General features: G+C 37.9%; 1 protein-coding gene across 1 annotated transcript in view; it reads left to right on the top strand.

The window, feature by feature from the left end:
* Window positions 1-1,135: 1,135 nt before the first annotated feature.
* Window positions 1,136-20,141, top strand: part of RPGR (retinitis pigmentosa GTPase regulator) — a gene marked incomplete at both ends in the record, with an annotated part of 36,187 nt that continues 17,181 nt past the window's right edge. The window contains 6 exons of the mRNA XM_079549811.1: window positions 1,136-1,211; window positions 1,782-1,907; window positions 8,372-8,464; window positions 10,764-10,826; window positions 12,292-12,450; window positions 13,878-14,027. Of these exons, the coding sequence (XP_079405937.1) occupies window positions 1,136-1,211; window positions 1,782-1,907; window positions 8,372-8,464; window positions 10,764-10,826; window positions 12,292-12,450; window positions 13,878-14,027 (667 nt within the window). The remainder of the gene's footprint in view (window positions 1,212-1,781; window positions 1,908-8,371; window positions 8,465-10,763; window positions 10,827-12,291; window positions 12,451-13,877; window positions 14,028-20,141) is intronic.

The raw sequence follows: 20,141 nt of genomic DNA, 5'->3' as shown, positions 1-20,141 counted from the left end.
TATGATTGTGATGGCCAATGTGAGGAACTGCAACACGCACAGCCTTGTCTTTGCTGACAATCTGAATCTGTTCCTGCTGACTTTCATCCAGCTCTTCATCCAGAAGTTCATCTCCAAAGCTCAGCCCCTCACTAGCTTCCCTCACTAGTGAGATGCCTTCACTCCCAAATCTACTTTTATTTTAGAAATGGTTAAAAGAAGGGAAGAGATACCTGAAAACAAGTGAATGGACGTACTCTGACCCTGAACTGAACTGGGAGGAGAATTTCAGTTGGCAACTGACTTTCTCTGCCATCTTTTACGAATGTAAAAAAAAAAAAAAAAAATTTGCTTTTCCTTTCTTCACTGTGTTTGAGCGACTTTGTTGTAGAAACTTTACTGCTGAATCCTTTGAGGAATATTGAAAATTATAAGGGTGAAGGGGAACCTCACTGCTTTAAATCTGGCTTTAGCTTAAGACATCATTTTAATGATGATTTTAAGAAATAAAAACTGAAAAAATAAGAAAAAGCAAGGGATTCCATCAAACCTGGGCAGCTTGGTCTAATGGCTGGCGATCCTGCACATAGCAGGAGGGTTGAAACTAGATGATGTGGCCCTTCTCAACCCAGGCCATTTTATGATTCTATGATTCTATGATGAAACTGTAGCAGTAGAAATTCCAGTGGTATTCCAAAGGAGTACAGTTGAAAAACTCATAGAAGTCACAGTTTAATAGAACAGATGAGTTTACATTTGTACTGGATGACAATATTGACACGATTTCTGTATCCAAATCTACTTTTCTCTCCATCAATATCAGTTTACAGCACTTTATTTTCACTTTGCCGATATTTCTCAACCCATGTGCCCTGGAACACAGAAATCCCAAATCAGTGACCTCGTTGTCTTCTTTACGTTGTAACCACAGGCTTGTGTGCCCTGTGACGGGCGCTGCAGGCAAAGAAGATCGCGTTTGAACCCTGGTTTGCACTGGACGGCAGCAGCGAGCTGCCGAGCCGCGCCGCCGCACCACTGCCGGCCGCTAGGAGGCGCTGCTCCCCACCCACCGCCGGCGGCTCGTCTCGTCGGCGCTCTCTATGGCCGTTGCCCGTAGCAGGACCTCTGTTTACTTCCGGCAGGCCGGAGCGGCTGCATGGGGCGCGGGGCCGAGCGCTGGCTTCGCGTTGCTATGGCCGATCCAACGGAGGAGGAAGAGCTGCCGGTGCCCGGTGAGTCGAGGGATGGGCCTCTCCGCCCGCTGCTGCCGGCTGGGTGGGGGGACAGGGACACCTCGTTCGGCCGGTGCCCTTCCTGGCCGTCCCGCCTCCCTCCGGCCTGCCCGCCGTTTCGGCCGCGTGCTGCCGTCCTGTGAGGGAGGACGCGGTAAAGCTGCCGACGGGTGACGCTGGGGCTGCCTCGTTTCCTCGCCGGCGTGGAGCGGTGACTTGGTGTGATGCGGACTGTTGCGTGCTCAGATTTTCCTTTCTGTACCTAGTAGTTTTTCTTGGAAGGAAGTGAGAAAGTGCATTTACTTTCAAATGAATTTGTATGCCCTTAGAACACAATAACACCTGATATTTTAAGAAATTTGTGGGGGCTGGGAAGAATCAGAAGGACTGAAATGGGAGCATAAAAATCATGTAGCTATGGTGAAGCAGAACACTTCTGCCATTATTATTTTATTAAAAAGAAAAAGGTAGGTTACTAAAACAACTGGATTAATAGGAAATTGCTATTTTAAAAGGTATGAGGTGAAATTTACTTTCACTAAAATCACCACTGGCTATCTGTGTTTTTAGAATCAGGGGCTGTTTTTACTTTTGGAAAAAGCAACTTTGCAGAAAACATTCCTAGCAAGTTCTGGTTCAAAAATGACAAGCCGGTCTCTATATCATGCGGAGATGAACACACTGCTGTCGTTACAGGTCAGTATTGGAAGTAGCATATTTGATTATACATATAATACATATACAAATACATGTTTATACATTTGGACAGTTTGGAGAGCTATAGTATGTATTTGTATTCTGAGGTAATGTGTAAAATGGGGAGAGAAGAGACTGCATATACTGGGGCTGTTGGATGCCTTAGTAGTTAATGTGAAGTCCAGGAGCTATTGTGAGTGAATCTGTAATAATTGAATGGAGCATCTTGGATTTAAAATAAGCACGACTTTGTTCGCCTTGAGTGTTTCCTGTAAGTCCAATGGTGTCCAGTGAACAATATTAAATATACGGGTTTGTATTGTGGAAGTGAACAGTGTCTACTGAACTCAGTCAACAAGCTCACTAGGAATCTACCTATAACAAGGTTGTTTCTCTGAAAGGAAGTTCTAAATGATTGGTTTACTGTCAATTGAAAATAACCCTTGCAAAAATAACACAAAGAACTACAGAAAATCCTACTAAAATAAGAAATAAATTGCAAAAGTGTACAGAGAAGCTCAAATGCAATACGTTGAGCAGTCTTTCTGCATGTTCCTTTTCATCTCTTTGAAATGCTGGAAGCAATACTCATTGAAGAGTTTGCTCCATTTGTTATATGAATGAGACTACTCTTTTGTGATGAAAACATGTTAATTATATTGATAACTGACTTCTGGTAGAGAATTAGACTTTATCTTGAAATTGCTGTGCATATTTCCAGGAATTCCTTTTTGAAGTGGATTTACTATTCATCAGTGCTGTGTGCTGGGCGTTGCCCAGGATATATATATTATATATATATATAAATAATTTCTTATATATGTAAGTAATTTATTATATACATAAATAATTTCTTGAGGTTTTCTTGCCGTGTCCCCAAGTAGAGTTGAAAATGCTGGATTTTCTACAATTAATAATTCCAAGCATGATAAAAAAAATACAGATTTCATGGACTGCAGTGCAATTTGAACTGAAATTATGCAATGAATTTTTCAAGCCTAACTTCACAGGATGCATGAATAAATTATGTTTTGAACAAAACTTCACACTTCTTTTTGGATTGAACCTATTCTATTAAGTTGCCTGTTGCATAAAATTAATCAGAATGTAACCTGGGGCACTGGAAATTTTCCTTTTTTTTCCTTCTTTTTTCAAGTATCCTTTCGTGTGCCCACACCAGTATGTGCTCAGTTTAGACTGGTCAATTGAAATAGCCCCCTTAAATTCTCCCAGCATTCACTCTTGCCAGCTCTGTTAGCCCAAGCAGCAACAATCCTCTAATTCCCGTGTCCCTGTAAATGACTGCTGCAGTAAAGCTTTAGAAGAAGTCAAGTTGCATAGGGTTGCATGCAGCACTGTTTCTCTGCTAACTCTTATCTGTTCTCCCCAGTATTTCAGTGTATTCTTCAGATGTTAAAAATGTGTCTGTAGCAGGCCTTTGGTACTGTGGTATGCAGATAAATCGTGAGGGGTGTATCTAGATAATAAGTGCTTCATTTTCCCAGAGTGTTTGTGGAGAAGGAACTGCATAAGCATAAAATAAATAAAGAAATCCTCGATACCAAGTGTTTTTTTTTTTTTTTTGTAACATTGAGAGTAGAATGTAGAGGCAAAATTGAAGGTAAAATATTGTGCAAAACTGAACAAAATGAGAGGAACTGCACGAGTCATGCAAAATGATAAAGACGGAAGAGAGGACATCTATGACCCTCATTTGTTCTTCACAAGTATGCATATGCACCACGCATTTCTGCTGTTAGATGGAGTTGGATGATAAAATGGAATTAAAGCCTTTTGTGAATGTCATTGAACTGCAATAAGACCTGGAAATAAAGAGCTCCAGAGGTACGTGGTGGTAATGAGTTTGCTGGAAGGATGCAGACTTTGGGAGAAACAAGGAGCTCCTTGAAATCCAGCTGAACCTGACTGGAAGAGAGAAAAGTATCTCAAGCAGGTGTGTATTAATGCATACTTCATTTTAATTTCAGTCTTTATTTACCGGTGGCATTTCCCACACCATTTTATTCCTCTTCTGGAGGACATGGTGGGAACTGTGTATTTAGAGGACAGAGATAGACTAAAACAATAGAAATGTGTCAGATGTACACTAACGTGTTATACTAACATGCCTCAGCGGTCATAAGTAAAACAGTCATGCAAGCTTATTCAAAACATTCCTTATAACTGGTTTGGGATGGGAAAGACAGCTGTGTCTAGCACTTCATTGAAATGAAAATGAAGAAAATGTGCAAGAGGTAATATGCAGCATTCTGATAAAATATTCAGAACACTTCAAATAACTTCTTTCATGTAATCCAACATCAGTATTCCCCTATGACTTTTAGAGAGAAAAATGTAAACTAAGCGTAAAAAAACCTCTACGACTTGGCTTTCCATGTCAGGAGTTACAGTCCAAATAAGTTCTATTGACTCACTGTGGCTGTGTGTTGGAATAGTGAACCAGTGATCATATTTCTTGCCCCCATTCCTATATTCTTTGGTCTGAGAATACTGTTTACTTCCTGCATCTTTTGTAAGTGCAAGTTTTGGAAAGCAATTTGTTCATCCTGTTGGGAGATAGTGTGAAGTAAGTGACAGTAATCATATTTTTAAGAATCTTCCTAATGTCATTCTATTAATATTTTTCTACAGACCTCTTAAAATTAATGCCTGTCGTATCGTTTATAGGCTTTGATTAGGGCATACGAAGCAGATCGCCCACGTTTGATCAAAGAGACCAATTCTATTCACAAGGAGGAAATGGGGGAAGGTGCATCTTCTGGACTCAGAACTCTGGAGAGAGTTGAAGCTCCCCGTGCAAAGTGGGCAGAAGGAAAGAGATTCATGTGGACACAGAATGAGATAATATGTGCATAGTTTCAAGTTATGTAAAGCACTAAATATTCAGCAATGTAAACCAAAGAGACATTGGAATCTCTCTGGGTCTTTAGACGCCAAACTCCATCTCTTCTCTCTACCTTCTGGCAAGTCATCAGAATATGGTTCAGAACCTTTTACAGTTAGCTGCAAGAGGAAAATGAAGAATATCACTACATGTTTGCATTAGTTTTTGGTGTGCATAGGAGCAAGCCACATACTGCACTGTTTTTGTTTGTATGATGCTAAATATCTGAAGCATGACTGTTCTTACCTCTCAGTAAAACTTTTGAGAATATTGTGACTTGTCTAAGAACACTGATATCATTCCCATTTTCATGAGCTGTATTTGAATTGTATATGAATTCTTGTTTACTCGTGAAATAGCACAAATAAAAAAAACCCAACGTGTTGTTTGGCATATGTTTGAAATTTTCTTCAGATAAAACTTCACAGTAGAATCTAGTAATAACTATTTGAAGTCGCTGTGTACTCTACCTGTTTTAGCTCTCTTGCACACTTATACCATGTAGAAGCCCAGAGGGAAAATGCATGGAGCACAGATGATTTAAACAGATGGCTGTCTGCCATTATCATTGAGTATTTCAGCTTCCTCTGAATTCCTTAACTTTTAGCCTGGCTTCACGGACCGGAGCATCACGGGACAAATGGAGTTGTAAGCAATCATGGTTGTGATAGCAGCCACCATATGGACTATTTGCTAGTTAGGAGATGCTCTCTTTCTGAAGTCTCACAAAATTCTCTGTTCTGAAAGATGTAAGCATCTAGTGGCTTCTGCTAATATATCCAAATTAGTGTTGGCGAAACATCCACTGGTGATGTGCTTATGTCTACATGCTTTGGGGAGGTAGCCCAATCTTGCATCTGGGGAGGTGCAGACTATTGTTAGGTGTATGTTTACATCACCAAAACAGTCCAAGTAGTTTCTTTATATCTTGCTGCATCTGTTCTTTTCCCTAACTTACTGTACATGTCTTCTGCCTGCTATACCAGGTGGCCACAATCTGTACCAAAGTGGATGCAAGAATCATAGACTCATGGAATGGCCTGTGTTGAAAAGGACCACAATGATTATCTAGTTTCAACCCCCCTGCTACACGCAGGGTCACCAACCACCAAACCAGGCTGTCCAGACAGAGTAATTTGAGTTTGTAAGGTTTTTAAATGATACTTGCCAATTTGCTGCTAACGTCGTTCACTTCAGTATGTCTGTGGTGATGACTGCAGATCACTCAGTACTCAGTTATGAAAATAGGGCATTTTGCAAAGCTCTGTAGTGTTTCTTGGCCTGCTGAGATTCCATCAAATGCTTGTTTTAAACCTGTTTTGCTATACAGGCCTAGAAACACTGCTTCATTATAGGTGTTTGGTAGGGTTTGTGTGTAGTGCCTATTAGTTTTTATTCACTGTCTGAATTGCCTACTTCTCAGTTTTCTTTTTTCTGTTACACTGCTGAGTGCTGAAAGCCTGAAATTATCAAAGGCTGTCACTCAGCTGGTAAAGAATATAACAAAATTCTGCTCGTCTGTTAAGCTTCTTGTCTTATAAAGCAGTGTTTGAGAACTAAAAGATTGCTGTAAGAAACAGCAGATTATGGGATTAAAAGCGTGACCTGCTGGAATTCTGAATGGGTAAAAGAGAATGTGATTTAATTGAATTATGTCAACTTGATATCGTACTCCCACATGAGTTTACAGTGCTCGGCCTTTAAAATGCATGTAGTAGAGCTACAAAGATGCATATAACAGTGTAGGATGCCAGTTGCTGATAAAAATTCTCCCCCTTAAGATGTGTTTTGCTTTCAGTGATATACCTCTGCATATGTTTTGGCATGGTTGCATTACCAAAATCAGGGTGGTGATGTAAATGCTATTAGTGAAATGTGGTAAGCGTAGCCTTGACCTCAGGCTTTCCTCCGTTTCAGCTTTACTGGAAAGACATAGTGTTGACATGTAATTGTCAAATCTAACAATTTGATTGAGATGTTAGGTAAGAGTTACTGTTTGATTTTTTTTTTTTTTAATTCCTATTTTTATTTTAAATTTGTGGTAATATCTGAGAAAACAAATGGATTTTTGTAACTTTCTTACTATGTTTTAAAAATCTCAAAATCATATTTTTAGGAGGAAGTTTTTCACCCAGAGGGTGGTGACACACTGGAACAGGTTGCCCAAGGAGGCTGTGGATGCCCCATCCCTGGAGGCATTCAAGGCCAGGCTGGATGTGGCTCTGAGCAGCCTGGTCTGGTGGTTGGTGACCCTGCACGCAGCAGGGGGGTTGAAACTAGGTGATCTTTTCAACCGAGGCCATTCTGTGACTCTATGATAGTTCAAAGTCTGTTTAAATCACATTCAGAACATTCACAAGGAGCCGATGCTAAGGAAGTACAGACTTAATATTTTGGTATTATTGTGTGGAATTGCTATTATGCATTGTGATAACTGATGGCTAAGGTGACTGAAATTTTATTTACGTGACAACTCCATGATGGAATCTAACTCACAAATGCAGAGCATCAGCAAAAGTAGATGATCTTGTTTTAACAGTTATAAAGGGGATTTTGGTTTTGGATTATTTTTTTGACAAACCAGCTTCTGTTGTTGGAGGTGGGCTTTTACCTTTGGATACGATGTTCGCAGTTTTAGAAGAGCCGTTAATTTACAAAATGAAGTGATATGAATAAATTTAAGGTATTGTTAATAGTGTGATGTGACACTGATCTGCATGCCCAATGAGAAAACTTTTATCTGTTCATTTACCTTCCTCTTGGAAAAGTGAGTTATTCTGAATGAAAACAATTCACTGCTTGTGATGTCAAACCTCAAAATTGAAAATAATTCCGAGCATTATTCCTGTTGAAGATTTCTAATCTCATGTTTTCATATAGGCACACACAAAACTCCCTGACTGCATGGTGTTTTTACACATTCCTTCTTTATAGACAGAGTACCAGATTAATCCACGATGTGAGATGCAGAGAAGAGAGGCTCTTGTCGTAGACATATTTGTCCAAGGGAAAACCCATCTAATTTGTGAACACATTTGAAAATTTATCATAAATTATGTTGTAAAGAACTGCAATTTGCAGGTCATTTTAAGACAGGACATTTAGCAATTAAATATTTTCTCCCAGAAGACAGCAAAATAAGCTGAGAATCACAAATGTTTGTTTATATTAATTATATTGCTGCATTATTGATGTCTGTGTCTGAGGTAGAGGTGTGGGTGCTCAGTTAATGCACTGTTATTTTGTCAGTACATCTATAGAGACTGCTAAGTCAGTCTGAGAGCGCTCCTTTTTTCTTTTCTGATGAGTGCTTTATCTGAGCAGTAGCTTAAGGAAAGGATGCTTGTTCTCTTTTGTCATTTCTTCTGTGTACCTGTTTCTGACTAAGTACATCTACACTGCAGTACTTGCTGAAAAATCAGGTCATACACATGGCATTGCCTACTTCTAAATCTTACATTAAAAAGTTTATAATAAATAGCATAATGTATGTATGAGCACCTCATGTTGTATGAGATATTCAAATGCTCATGGATTCTGACTGTGCCTTCTCTTGCAGGGAATGGTAAACTTTACGTGTTTGGCAGTAACAACTGGGGCCAATTAGGACTAGGATCAAAGAATACTGTCCACAAACCAACGTGTGTTAAAGGTTTGTTTAATTTCTTTTTTTGTCCTTTTTTGGTTTGTCGTTGTGAAAAAGTGCTTTATTTGCTGCTCCAAAATAACTGATTCCGATTTCTTTGTTCATCACGTGCAGCATATTACTGCTTAAACTCTTAAAGGTAGTTTAAAAGGAAGCCCCACTGCTTTTCCATCAGTTCCAGGTTCTGGGTTGTTTTGTATCCGAGAGTCATTTCAACTATATAGGATCCAGTCCTTTTAGCTCTTTTTAGCAAGCCTGTGATTTGTCCAAGTGGTCATAAACATAGATATGTTTATATAAAGTATAAAAAAGCAGTAAAATAATGCCCATCTTCTTACTTACTTTGTAAAATATTTTCATTATATTGTTACCTTTTGAATCCTTCCTTGCCAGCTTTATCTTGTCAAGCAAAACTGAGCCAATATTTTTTCCCTGCCTCCTTATGTATGTCCAATAATACCTGTCCCATTAACACACACCCCTTTTCATCAATTCATGCTTATCCTCATCCTTTCTCTTAGAGGATCAGCCTGTTAGCTTATTGTTTAAAAATGAATTCACCGTGTTTGTTCAAACTTTTCTTCTTGATTTATTTTACTTTACTGTTCTTTATCTGCTTCTCTATTTCAGTTCAGAGGGAGAATGAAAATTCTCTCAGGTTCACATCTTCTGTCAGCCATATGAGAGACTGATTCTTACTTTGGCTCAAATGGATTGGGTATCAAGTTTTGTTTTACTGCCAGGTTGCAACAGACAATAAAAGACAGAGAGAAGATGGCAGCAATTCAGAACAGTCCTGACTTCCACTGAAAAAAAGTCACAAGGGGGCTATCTTTCTTTTCCTGGCAGTAGGCAGCAGAAGAGTGTTCTGGAGCTTTTCTCACTAGCTTTCAGGCATTAGTTAGCTTTGGGAATGGAGTTGCGAATGCAACATTTCCATTTCTGCTCCAGCTGTAATAATTGTGGCTGCTCATATTCTGACAAAATCATTCTGGGACTTAACTGAAGACTAATGAAATTGGTTATGAAAAACTGCCAGCTATATATATGATTGATTAGCCTAAGTGGGAGCAAGGTTAGAGAGCACAAACTTCTAGTGAGCTGATCAAGATTATTGCTGGGAAATGAAACAGCAAACTAATATTGTAAGAAGAAATCAAATATTGGAAATGTCATGATTCCTGCCTGCTGCTGAGGGCAGGTGTCAGGATATGTAGGATTCTGAGTTTGGACAATTTCTATTTGTGTATTTTTGACATCAGAGACTTCATCCTTAAGCAAATAGATTTATGTAGTGGCTTGGTAGGAAAGAGAAAGGAATTTAATCTGAATGTTATGGTGCTGATGAAGATTGATTTGAAGGGAGTGAAAAGGATTTTGTGAAAGGAATTATGTTGTCTCTGTCAAGGACCAATGCAGTGAGTGGAAAAAAATTAAAAATATATTATGTAAACATAATGCTTTTTTAATAGCTTGAGTATTGTATATTGAAAATGGACATGGCTGAGTAAAGAAAAAATGTTGGCAAAGATTAAAAACGGAGAAGATGAAAAAGTCAGTGAGGTTATTTTTTCACTGTTTCTGAGCTGGAATGCACTTACCATGGGGTAAAGCCAACACTGTTCTCTGTTTCCACCAAAATAACTCTTGATACATCCTCTTGTGTACATTCCCAGTCTTTCATAGTGACTAGACTGCAGAGAAGGATATGCATGGATGGATGGTAATTCAGCTACCACTGAGGTGGGGTGATAAATTCAAAACCTAGACATAGGACTGGCCTTAGGAACTGTGAATTTAGTTATTCATAGAATGGCAGTGTAGAGCAAAAGTTTATCAAGAAAAGCTGTGCACAGTGAGGGAGGTATGGATGATAAGACAAAAAAAAAAAAAAAGAAAAAAATAGAAAAAAAAAAGAAAAAAATGAGTTTAAAGATATTAATTAGCGAGAGAAGCAAAAGTGTGAATTAAAAACGTTACTGTTAATGAAAATGGAAGAAAGCTCTAAGCATGCATTTTGTTCTGCAAATTGATGTATTCTTTGAGGCATAGCCTACTAATAGTAAATTTTGTGGAGTGTGGCATTGGAGTAAAGTAACCATCATCAAGTCACCAACCATCACCCTAACCCTAATCCTGGTTACTAAGTCATGTGCTAAGACCAAATGGCCAGCCAACCTTGTAGTCGTTCTGTTGGAAGCAGTATGAAAAACAATCAGTTTTCTCTAGAGCATTGAACATTGTGTTGTTGAGCCAGCTGTCAGCTTGTTTGTAACTTCCCTCCTCCTTTCGCTTTCATTCATAGCTTTAAAACCAGAAAAAACAAAACTTGCTGTTTGTGGAAGAAACCACACTTTAGTTTACACAGGTATGTAACAAATTATGTACATATTGAAGGTAGATTTTTTTTCCTTATTTTAAATGCAAAAATTATATTGCTAACCCTAGAACTGCGCATGAATGATAAAAAGGAGAAGAATATGCTGTTAAAATTTGTTGGGTTTTTTTTAATAACCAGATCTTTGAATGCTTGAATTATTCTGCAACGCATTTCGAAAATCATGGTCTATAGGAATTCACTAGCTTTTATCTGTACTTTTATCTTTTTATCTGTATTTGAGGCATGGTTAACAATTACCAGTATTTCATGGAAGCACTTTGTGTGCATAGGAGTATTTTTATATATCTGTACTCAAATTTACCCTTGACAAGGAATGCATTCTTATGAGCATGGAGTTCTGTATTTAAGTAAAAGCAGTAGAACATTATATTTTGAAGCCTTCGAAGTATGTTGCATTTTATTTAGACACGACAGTCTGCTATTTCATTGACAAGTCACTTTATTAAACTATAAATAAATAAATTGTAAATTTAAACAAAAAAATGTTTTGAGAGAGAGCAAATTATCATCACGATTCTAATATTTATGTAATGGAATAGCCATCTTTGTTCTTACAGTGCTTTACAGGTAATGTTATAAAGAGAGTTGTTGATTATTATGGGGTTTACATATGTGGATACCCAGAGCACAGTAAATAAGACTACTGGAATAAAACAGAACGTTTTAATAGCAGTCGAATCTGCTAGAATGCACAGGGTAAATATTAGTCACTTTTAGTATACTCTCTAGCTGAGTAATTTGTGGCCATTTTTATATTAGGGACCATTTGTAAATTATATGTCAGTTTGTTATCACTTTTGTGTCTGGATTTATGTTATTTATTGACCTTGTGTTTTTCATCATAGACGATCACTTTAAATGTGAAACACACTGAAATTAAAAATATAAATTTGGAAGTTCTTTTTGGTGAAAGATATTAATCATCAACTTTAACTTCAATTGTAAGATTCTAAAGAAAAAGTAAGATCAAGCTAATTAAATTGAAAGTGATTTAAATTTTAAAACGAGTAAAATATTTTTAATAAAAATGTAAGTAAAAATGTATTTCATTCCTGTTATTCAAAACTGTCAAGTTACACATCTCTTTAATTTTCTTGTCCATGTCATCAGTCTCCATTTTCCCCTCACTGTATTTTAAATTAAATAAATACTTAAAATTATATTTATTTTTCAGATCAGACTCCAAAATGTTGGGAAGCACGCTCAGTCTATGGATTTGTAAGGCCTTTAGAGTGTTCCGATCTAAATGCCTGCAGGAAAGCCTCCCTGCTAGTTATAGCAGGAACATTCAGTGTCAGCCCTAGACTATTTGAGAGCAATAGACCCATACTTTTCTGTAAAAAATTAAATGACTTGCTGCAATTTCTCTGACTTTTTGCTACCACTGAGCATATCCTCATTCTGTGTATTACGTGTGCTTTTCTGTATGCAGAAAACGGGAACGTGTATGCTGCTGGAGGTAACGGTGAAGGTCAATTGGGATTAGGTGACACAGAGGAAAGGACCACATTTCATTTAATTAGTTTTTTTACCAACCAGCACAAGATCAAACAGCTCGCTGCTGGATCATACACCTCAGCAGCAGTAACTGGTAAGAGCAACAACTAAGAAAATCTGTTCATGCCTTCAAGCCTGGTGTTGCAGAGAAACATTTATTCTCGTTTCTGTCTGCGTGCATGTGTGTATTTTCTATGCCTCCCTGTCTTCTTTCCCCACTAAGCCTTGGAACTTTTTTTACAGCCAATAGCATATGCCAGTACAATATGTTGAGGGGTTGCTTCTGAATAGCATCCTATGGTTTTTGTAGGTGTGCAGTGAGGTCTCAGTCTGTACTAGTTACTAAGAATCCATACAAAAGAAAGACGGTATAAATAGACTCAAAGTGGGAAAAACTTCAATTAGTTTCAAGGAAAGCCAGCTAAAAAAAAAGGAAACTGAGCTTCTCTAATTCCACTTCTTACTGCAATTATTTTGCTCTACTGATAGAGGCTACACAACTGTGTCATTACTAATTCCGAGAGCTGCCTGAGCAGTGTCTTCAGTGGCAAAATTACATGGTGATGACTTGATGCAGTCTACACGATTAGAATACATTTGGCTGTTGTATGTGTTTATTAACCTGTAATTTCTCCAGTCCTGTTAACAGGAATTGTTTCTGTATATGTTTAGGATAAGATATTGGGGCTGTGATTTCAGAATGTGGCAAAGCATCAATGTATAAAGAAGATATACTTTGCTTGCTCCTCTTTCTTGTATTTTTTGTGACAATTAGCATCCTCATAAGATTTGTAAATGAACTTTGAATGAGCGTGGTTCCAACCGACATCTCAGTAACATTGTATATGATAGTTCTTTAGTCACAGCCTATGTCCCACCAATAAGAAATAAGCCAAGGCCTTACCTTTTCTAGAAAATCTTAAGATTTTTCATATTGTTCACTACTTTTTTTTTGGTTCTTGCTGCTGCCTTTGGTCTTTGTGTCAGCAGAGGCTGGTCTTAATAAACTTGGAACAGCTGATAGTTTAAGGAAAACAAAATAAAGCTGGCCAATATAATAGCCTCTGAAAAGAACCATAAGATAATGAAAAAATAAGTGAGATGTGTACCAAAGTCAGAACAAAGTAGAAGTTTGGAAGAACAAAAAGTAGTGAGGTGCTACCAGAAATGACACTAAGTCTTCAATTCACTGTTTTAATGCTGGCATCTGGCAAGTGAGTTGTCTTATGTTCTCATTTTTTCTCTTTTTGAAGGAAATTGTGTATGTAGTTTTTACTTTTGCTATTTATTGTGTAAGAGGATTTGATCACTTCTGAGTCACTTTTGAAAAGATTAGGGGATAGCCCCATATTTCAGACTATTGTGTTGCATTGTGCTAAACATCACTTTTTGTCTCTGAGATTGTGACGTTTAGCAGTGTTGTACATAGAGTTTATGAAATGCTTCTTGAATAGTTACATTAACTTTTTATTAGTGTAGTCTTGCTTTTAAATCTATTAACTTTCTGTGTCTTCACTTTAGAGGATGGGCAGCTTTTTGTGTGGGGTGATAATTCAGAAGGTCAGATCGGCTTGGCTGACAAAACCTACGTCAGTGTCCCTTGTCAAGTAGATGTTGGAAAACCCATTTCCTCTATATCCTGTGGATATTATCATTCTGCCTTCATAACAGGTAAGCTAATGAGAATAGAGGCTAGTGAAGGCAAGTCAGTGGTACTGAGATTGTGGTCTTTATGAAGGTAGCTAATGAGACATTCGCTGCTTTTGAAACTATGTAAGCAATAGCAGTCAGGTAAGAAAGCCATTTATATGGTTATGTGTCACACAGGGAGATTTTATAGAGATGTTCTCTAAAATGAGGTTCCATATTACTTACTTGGAAAAGTTACGTGTCATCTTATCTATAATATACTCTATATTTAATTAGAAATTCCATGAAAAAATATTGCTGTAAATATTCTGCATGTGCACAATGATTTACAAAAAAATGTTAGGAAAAATTACTGTCTTACCACAGATAGCATTATTTTCATGAAGATTATGACAACTGTTGATTAATACTACGTTTTCAGTAGTCCATTTTTTCTTGAGATTATTCTTGTTCCTGTGTTGATCAAATAATCATCTTTCCTAGACATAAAAATTTGGAATAGAATAACTATATTTTGGAGAAAAAATAATCTTGTTTGCTAGCAGTGCAATATTGTTGTAAAAGTTTGATGTTAAGTCTTAAGTTTTGAAGTCAATTAAAGAGGCAATATACAGTACAAGAAGCATATACTACAATGAGCTGATGTCTGATCTCCAAGCCAACCCACCTCTTGACTGCTTTCCACTTCTGTATTTTTTCACCTCTTTTTTCCTTTACAAAGTGATGCTGCCACTCATCTTTTAATAATGCTAATGTGATTGAATTAGTCAGTCAGTATGGATGGTATTAGAAGTGCGCAGCTATGAATTCCTCTCAGCCTTATAGATTTACATTATTAAGATACACAGTTTTGTCCCCTCAGAGCAATTGAAGATGTCAAAGGATCAATAGTTTTAATTGTAAAGCTTTTAATGGGTACCCAGTAACTGTTCCATCAGCTACTCGATAAATATTACCTTCCCATATTGTATGGGAACTGCTGAGTTACAGCCTGAACCTCTGATTGATCACCTGAGGCGAGCACTGAGTCAGCCATGGGAGCACAGGTGAAGGCAATTCAGCTGTGCTGCCATAAGGGGTGGAGCCTGGCTGCACCTCTCCTAGACCCATTTAAGAGCTGGCTACCACCGGGGAAGGATCTCTTCTGGAGATCCACTCTGCTGGAGTTTTGTAAGTGAGCCCAGGATATGGGTAAGCTTTCCCTCTATTCTGTTTTTGTTAGGGTAATCTGCTTTGCCTAACTCTCTTGTTTATTTTGTAATTATAGCATCTTAATATTCATTGATTGTACACCACATACAATATCTAGCTCTCTGAGAACGTGCTCTTAACAGAATGAGACCTTCTTAAGATGACCAAGTATTAACTAGATGTTATGCTGGTAGTATGCGACTTTTATTGCAGGTGTTTTATTACTGTAAAGCATTTAAGTACCTCTGACTGGTCAAGAAGTCAGCAACTGCTAGAAATTCTGTAGTTTCCTGATCTTGAAATAAATGGAAAAAAATGTCCGTACTTCAAGGTTGGAGTAAGAAGGTATGTTTTTCTGCCTTAGAGCCAAGAAGTGAAGTTCTGTGATGCTGTCATTCTTGCAAGACTGCAGTGGGGTGTAACAAAAGCTCTCATTAAAAGAAAGGCTGATGGCAAGTGTCTAAAAGCAAGGAGATAGCATGTGCCAAATGGTCTGAGAGAGCTGAAATGTTTAATGGAGAGTGCTGAGAAAAAGGAAATATGAATTAGAGAAATTGAGCCTCTTAAAATCTAAGATGATAAACTGGTTTTCAGCTGTGAAAACAGGAACTTGTTGAATGCATTACTGTTTAAACAAGCCTGGTTCTGAGGTGGGAAGTCTTAATTTTCAGTCTCCAGTATCTGTAAATCCTGCAAAAAAATTAAGCCTGACTGCCTTGTTGTTCACCTTTTTTATGGTGAAAGGGGAAATATTTTTTGATATTTTTTCCCTGTGCCCTTGCTGACAGTTTTCTTTGAGTGATACCTTAACTAAATAGAAGTTTAGTTTTGGACTTCAGTGGAAATAATGGAAATAATCTATTGCATTAATGTAGGTATATAGCCAGACAGAACTTAAAAACAAAGCTTTATGCATTTAAGTGCACCATAATTACCCATTACTTTAGCTGTGATGCTAGCCATAAAATTATGAATTTGGAAATTCTGTGAGCTGAGTCTGAATGCAAATGTAGTTATTCTTTTTTTTTTCTCACAGTCTAGTTAGGAAGGCAGTATGCTGTTAAAGAGTTTTGTGTGAAAAAGGAAAAAGATACTTTTATAGTTTACAGGGTTTTTTTTTTTTTTATTTCCTGTTGAAATTGCTTGTTGTGTACTTGCTGGACTAGCTCCAAACAGTGGTTGACATCCTCGGTATTCTGCCTTTCAGGGGTGGTAAAACATAGCAAAATGGATAATTGTGTAGTACCTATAATACTTATATATAATAGAAATATGGGTTTTTCTCCCTAAATTTCCAGTTAGTCATCAAATTATGCCTTAAAGTATATTTTCAGGTTTGTATAGCAGGAGTTTTCTGTGTGTTTTAGATGTACAATTCAACCATGTACACTAGAATTGGTAGTAATTGGTGTTTAATACTTAACAGTAATTCAAGTATGTAATCAATATTAGTTCCCTTGACATCTGTGCAAAGGGACTTTCATAGATCACAGTTATTACTATGGAAGAAACTGTTAACAGAGAGCTTTCAATACCTATTACTTACCAGTTATTACAGTATTGTAGTATTACTACAATTTGTCTTTTTAAACACGACTTACGCTTTGAGAAGTATGCTATCTAATGTATGTAGTATATATAGCATAGATTACACAGCACAGTACACTACCTAATAAAACATGGTTGAAGAATATATATAACTTGATATATGTTGCTGGGTTGAACTGATGAGCATGGCACCATAGGGCTCCTTTTCTGAACGTATGTATATTTGGCATAAACTGTATGCTGGCTAGGCAGGCTGATAGGATCACAGGAATGTTTGGGTTAAAATGGATGGTTAATGAGGGCACACTAGAACACATAGTGTAGTCACAGAGTGCCCTCTCCAGGGCAGGATGTTCATTAATAACAGACAGACAAGGAAAAGGAAGTTGTGGTGTATGGATTCCAGCACTATTCACATTTGTCTTCTATGAGCAAAGATAGCTTTCTGTTGGTGTGTTCTTTTTCTTGACATCTTGCTGTGAGCTAAAGCATAGTGAAAGCAGAAATGTACCTCACTAAGGAAAGTTCAATGTGTGAGGATGACAGAGGGCTCAAATGAGAGTAGAAAATAAACGACCAGAAGACTTACTTTGAATGGGATGTCCTTAACATGCACATATGCTGCACTCATGTAACTGTACTGAAAATGTATCTGTGTTTGATTCAATCTTTTTTGTGCCTTATAGCTATTCTCCATAATTTCCAGACTACTGTATGACTTAAAATGATGTGTAATATGTTCCAGAATTACCTTAGTAAACGGCCTTCTCTTTGTCAGCTGGATTAAGTTTTAAAAAGTGTGATAAACTTGTCTAGTTAGGAAGTCAATGGGAGTTTGACCATTTTAATCTGTAATCCTGTTAATTAGATTGTGATTGGATTAATATTTACTGTGCAGTAGTGTTCAAAAAAAAAAAAAAAAGAAAAACAAAAAAAAACTGTGATCTCTTTGAAGAGAATTGCATACATAGTTAGCAAGTGCTCTTCAGGGTTCCTGAACTTGTTCCTAGAAATATGAGGGCTGTTCTGAAAGTAATGCCTCCTGTTTTATTACATTGGCCCACAATGTCAGAGGCAGATAATGGTGGTATGACAGTAGAGGTTGAATATTCCCACCAGTATTCCATAACATCTTGTTGCCGTGTGACAGATGGCAGCAGAAGGGCAATCTGACACAGTGACAGTGTATGAAGCAAAGGTGCATCACTGAATTCCTCCATGCACTCACTGACATTCATCAACACCTGCTGAATGTTATGGAGACCAGACAGCAAATGTGAGCACAGTGAGCTGATGGGCAGTGTGTTTCAGCAGTGGTGACAGTGGGTTGTGTCTGTTAGTGCAGTTTTACAAGTGTGAGGGGGGCTGCAGGCTCTTGTTCATCGCTGCTGAATATGCATAGCTCGTGGTGACATTGTTGAAAACAGCCACAAAGCTGAGAATTTTTCTGTCAAATAGTGTTGTTGTGCTCTTTGTATATGTTGGAGTTTCCATGGAAATAAATAGGAGGCATTTCTCTTGGAGTGACTTCATTACTTGACAAGTCTGAGAGTATTAAAATATTCACACTTACCTTCAAAAAGTACTTGTTTTGTTGTTGTTTTTGTTTCTTTGTTTGTTTGTTTTTTACAATGACTAATAAAACCTGACAGTAGGAGCACTGATGCCTCTTGAATCAATCAAATGTTTTGGTTACAGTAAACCTCACACTGTGGTTGATTTTTTGCTGTTAATTAGGCTTAGTATTTTAGAATTTAAAAACACATAATTTAAAGTATCAGTGACTGAAGTCTATTCAGAGTGTTTCTGCACATAAGAAAACCAGGATTAAAATAGAAAATCAGACTGAACAGAGAACCATAAACACAGTACATAGTTTAGAAGTGAAATGAAATATACTTTTCTGTAGCTGAGATAGTCTGCTCTTTATTTAAAAAATAGACTATAATGACTACAAAACACCACTTAGAGCGTGGAAGAATGTGACAAAGGTATTTTTTTCATAGATGCATGCAGATAAGTGAATTGTTGTACTATTGTTTTCATTTAAAATAATTTGTGTGTGCAGGAAAGAAAAAATATCGTTAGTGAAGGAGAAAAAATAATATGTTGGGAATGAAAGAAAAGCTAAGAACAGCTGGGAGGATGTGTTTCAGTGGCTCACAAGTGTAGTACTTGAAGGACTCCATCATATTTGTAAAGTCATGGATGCCAGGCAAAATCCCTGTGACTAGAAGGGAAACATCACTCCTGTCCTTAAGAAAGGGAGAAAAGACCTGGGGAGCTACAGGCCAGCGAGCCTTACGTGTGCCTGCAGAGGTCATGGAGCAGATCCTCTGGAACCTGTGTTAAGGTACATGTGAGATAAGGAGGTGATCTGAGATAGCCAGTATGGCTTCACCAAGGGTGGATTGTGCCTGACCAACCTGATGGCCTTCTATGATGGAGTCACAGCGTCAGTGAACAAAGGAAGGGCAACTGATTTCATACACCCAAACTTGTGAAGACCTTCCATATGGTCAAGCACCACATTGTCTAAATTGGAGAGATATGGATTGAAGGCTGCATTGTTTGGTGGATAAATAATTGGTTGGATAGTTGCAGCCAGAGGATTATGGTCAACAGATCTGTAGGGACCAGTGATGACTGGTGTCTCCCAGGAATTCCATCTTGAGACTGATGATACTCAGTATCTTTATCAATGACCCAGATAGTGGGATCGAGGGCACCTTCAATAAGTTTGCTGATGATGCCAAGTTAACTGGTGCAGTTGACATGATAGAAGGAAGGAGTACCATCCAGAGGGATTTAGACAGGCTTGGAAAGTGATTCCACAAGAACCTAATGAGGGCAAGTACAAGATGTTGCACTTGCGTTGGTACAATCTCAGATACGTATACAGACTGGGAGAAGAGCACATTAAGGGCTGTCCTGCAGAGAAGGACTTGAGGATTCCAGTGGACAAAAAGCTGTTGATAAATAAAGCCATGAGCCAACAGTGTGCTCTTGCAGCCCAGAAGGCCAATTGTATCCTGGACTGCATCAGAAGAGAAGTGGCCAGCAGGGAGAGGGATGTGATTGTCCACCTCTACTCTGACCTTAGGAAGCCTCTTCTCTGCACAAGAAAGAGGTGAAGCTGTTGAAGTGGGTGCCAAGGAAAAACACAAAGGTGATCAGAGGGCTGGAGCATCTCTCATGTAGAAAGATTGAGGGAACTGGGCTTGTTTAGCTTGGAGAATAAAAGGCTTAGGGAAGACTCATTGCAGCTTTCCAATACTTGAGAGCTTATAAGCTGGAGAGAGACTAACTTTTTACATGCTTTGATATTGATAGTTCAAGGGAGAATAGCATTAAACTGAAAGGGGCGGATTTAGATTAGATGTTACGTGGAAATTT

This window comes from Tetrao urogallus, assembly GCF_951394365.1.
Source record: "Tetrao urogallus genome assembly, chromosome: 1".
NCBI lineage: Eukaryota > Metazoa > Chordata > Aves > Galliformes > Phasianidae > Tetrao > Tetrao urogallus.
Note: the sequence above shows the minus strand (reverse complement) of the source record. Positions and strands in the feature narration are given on the sequence as shown.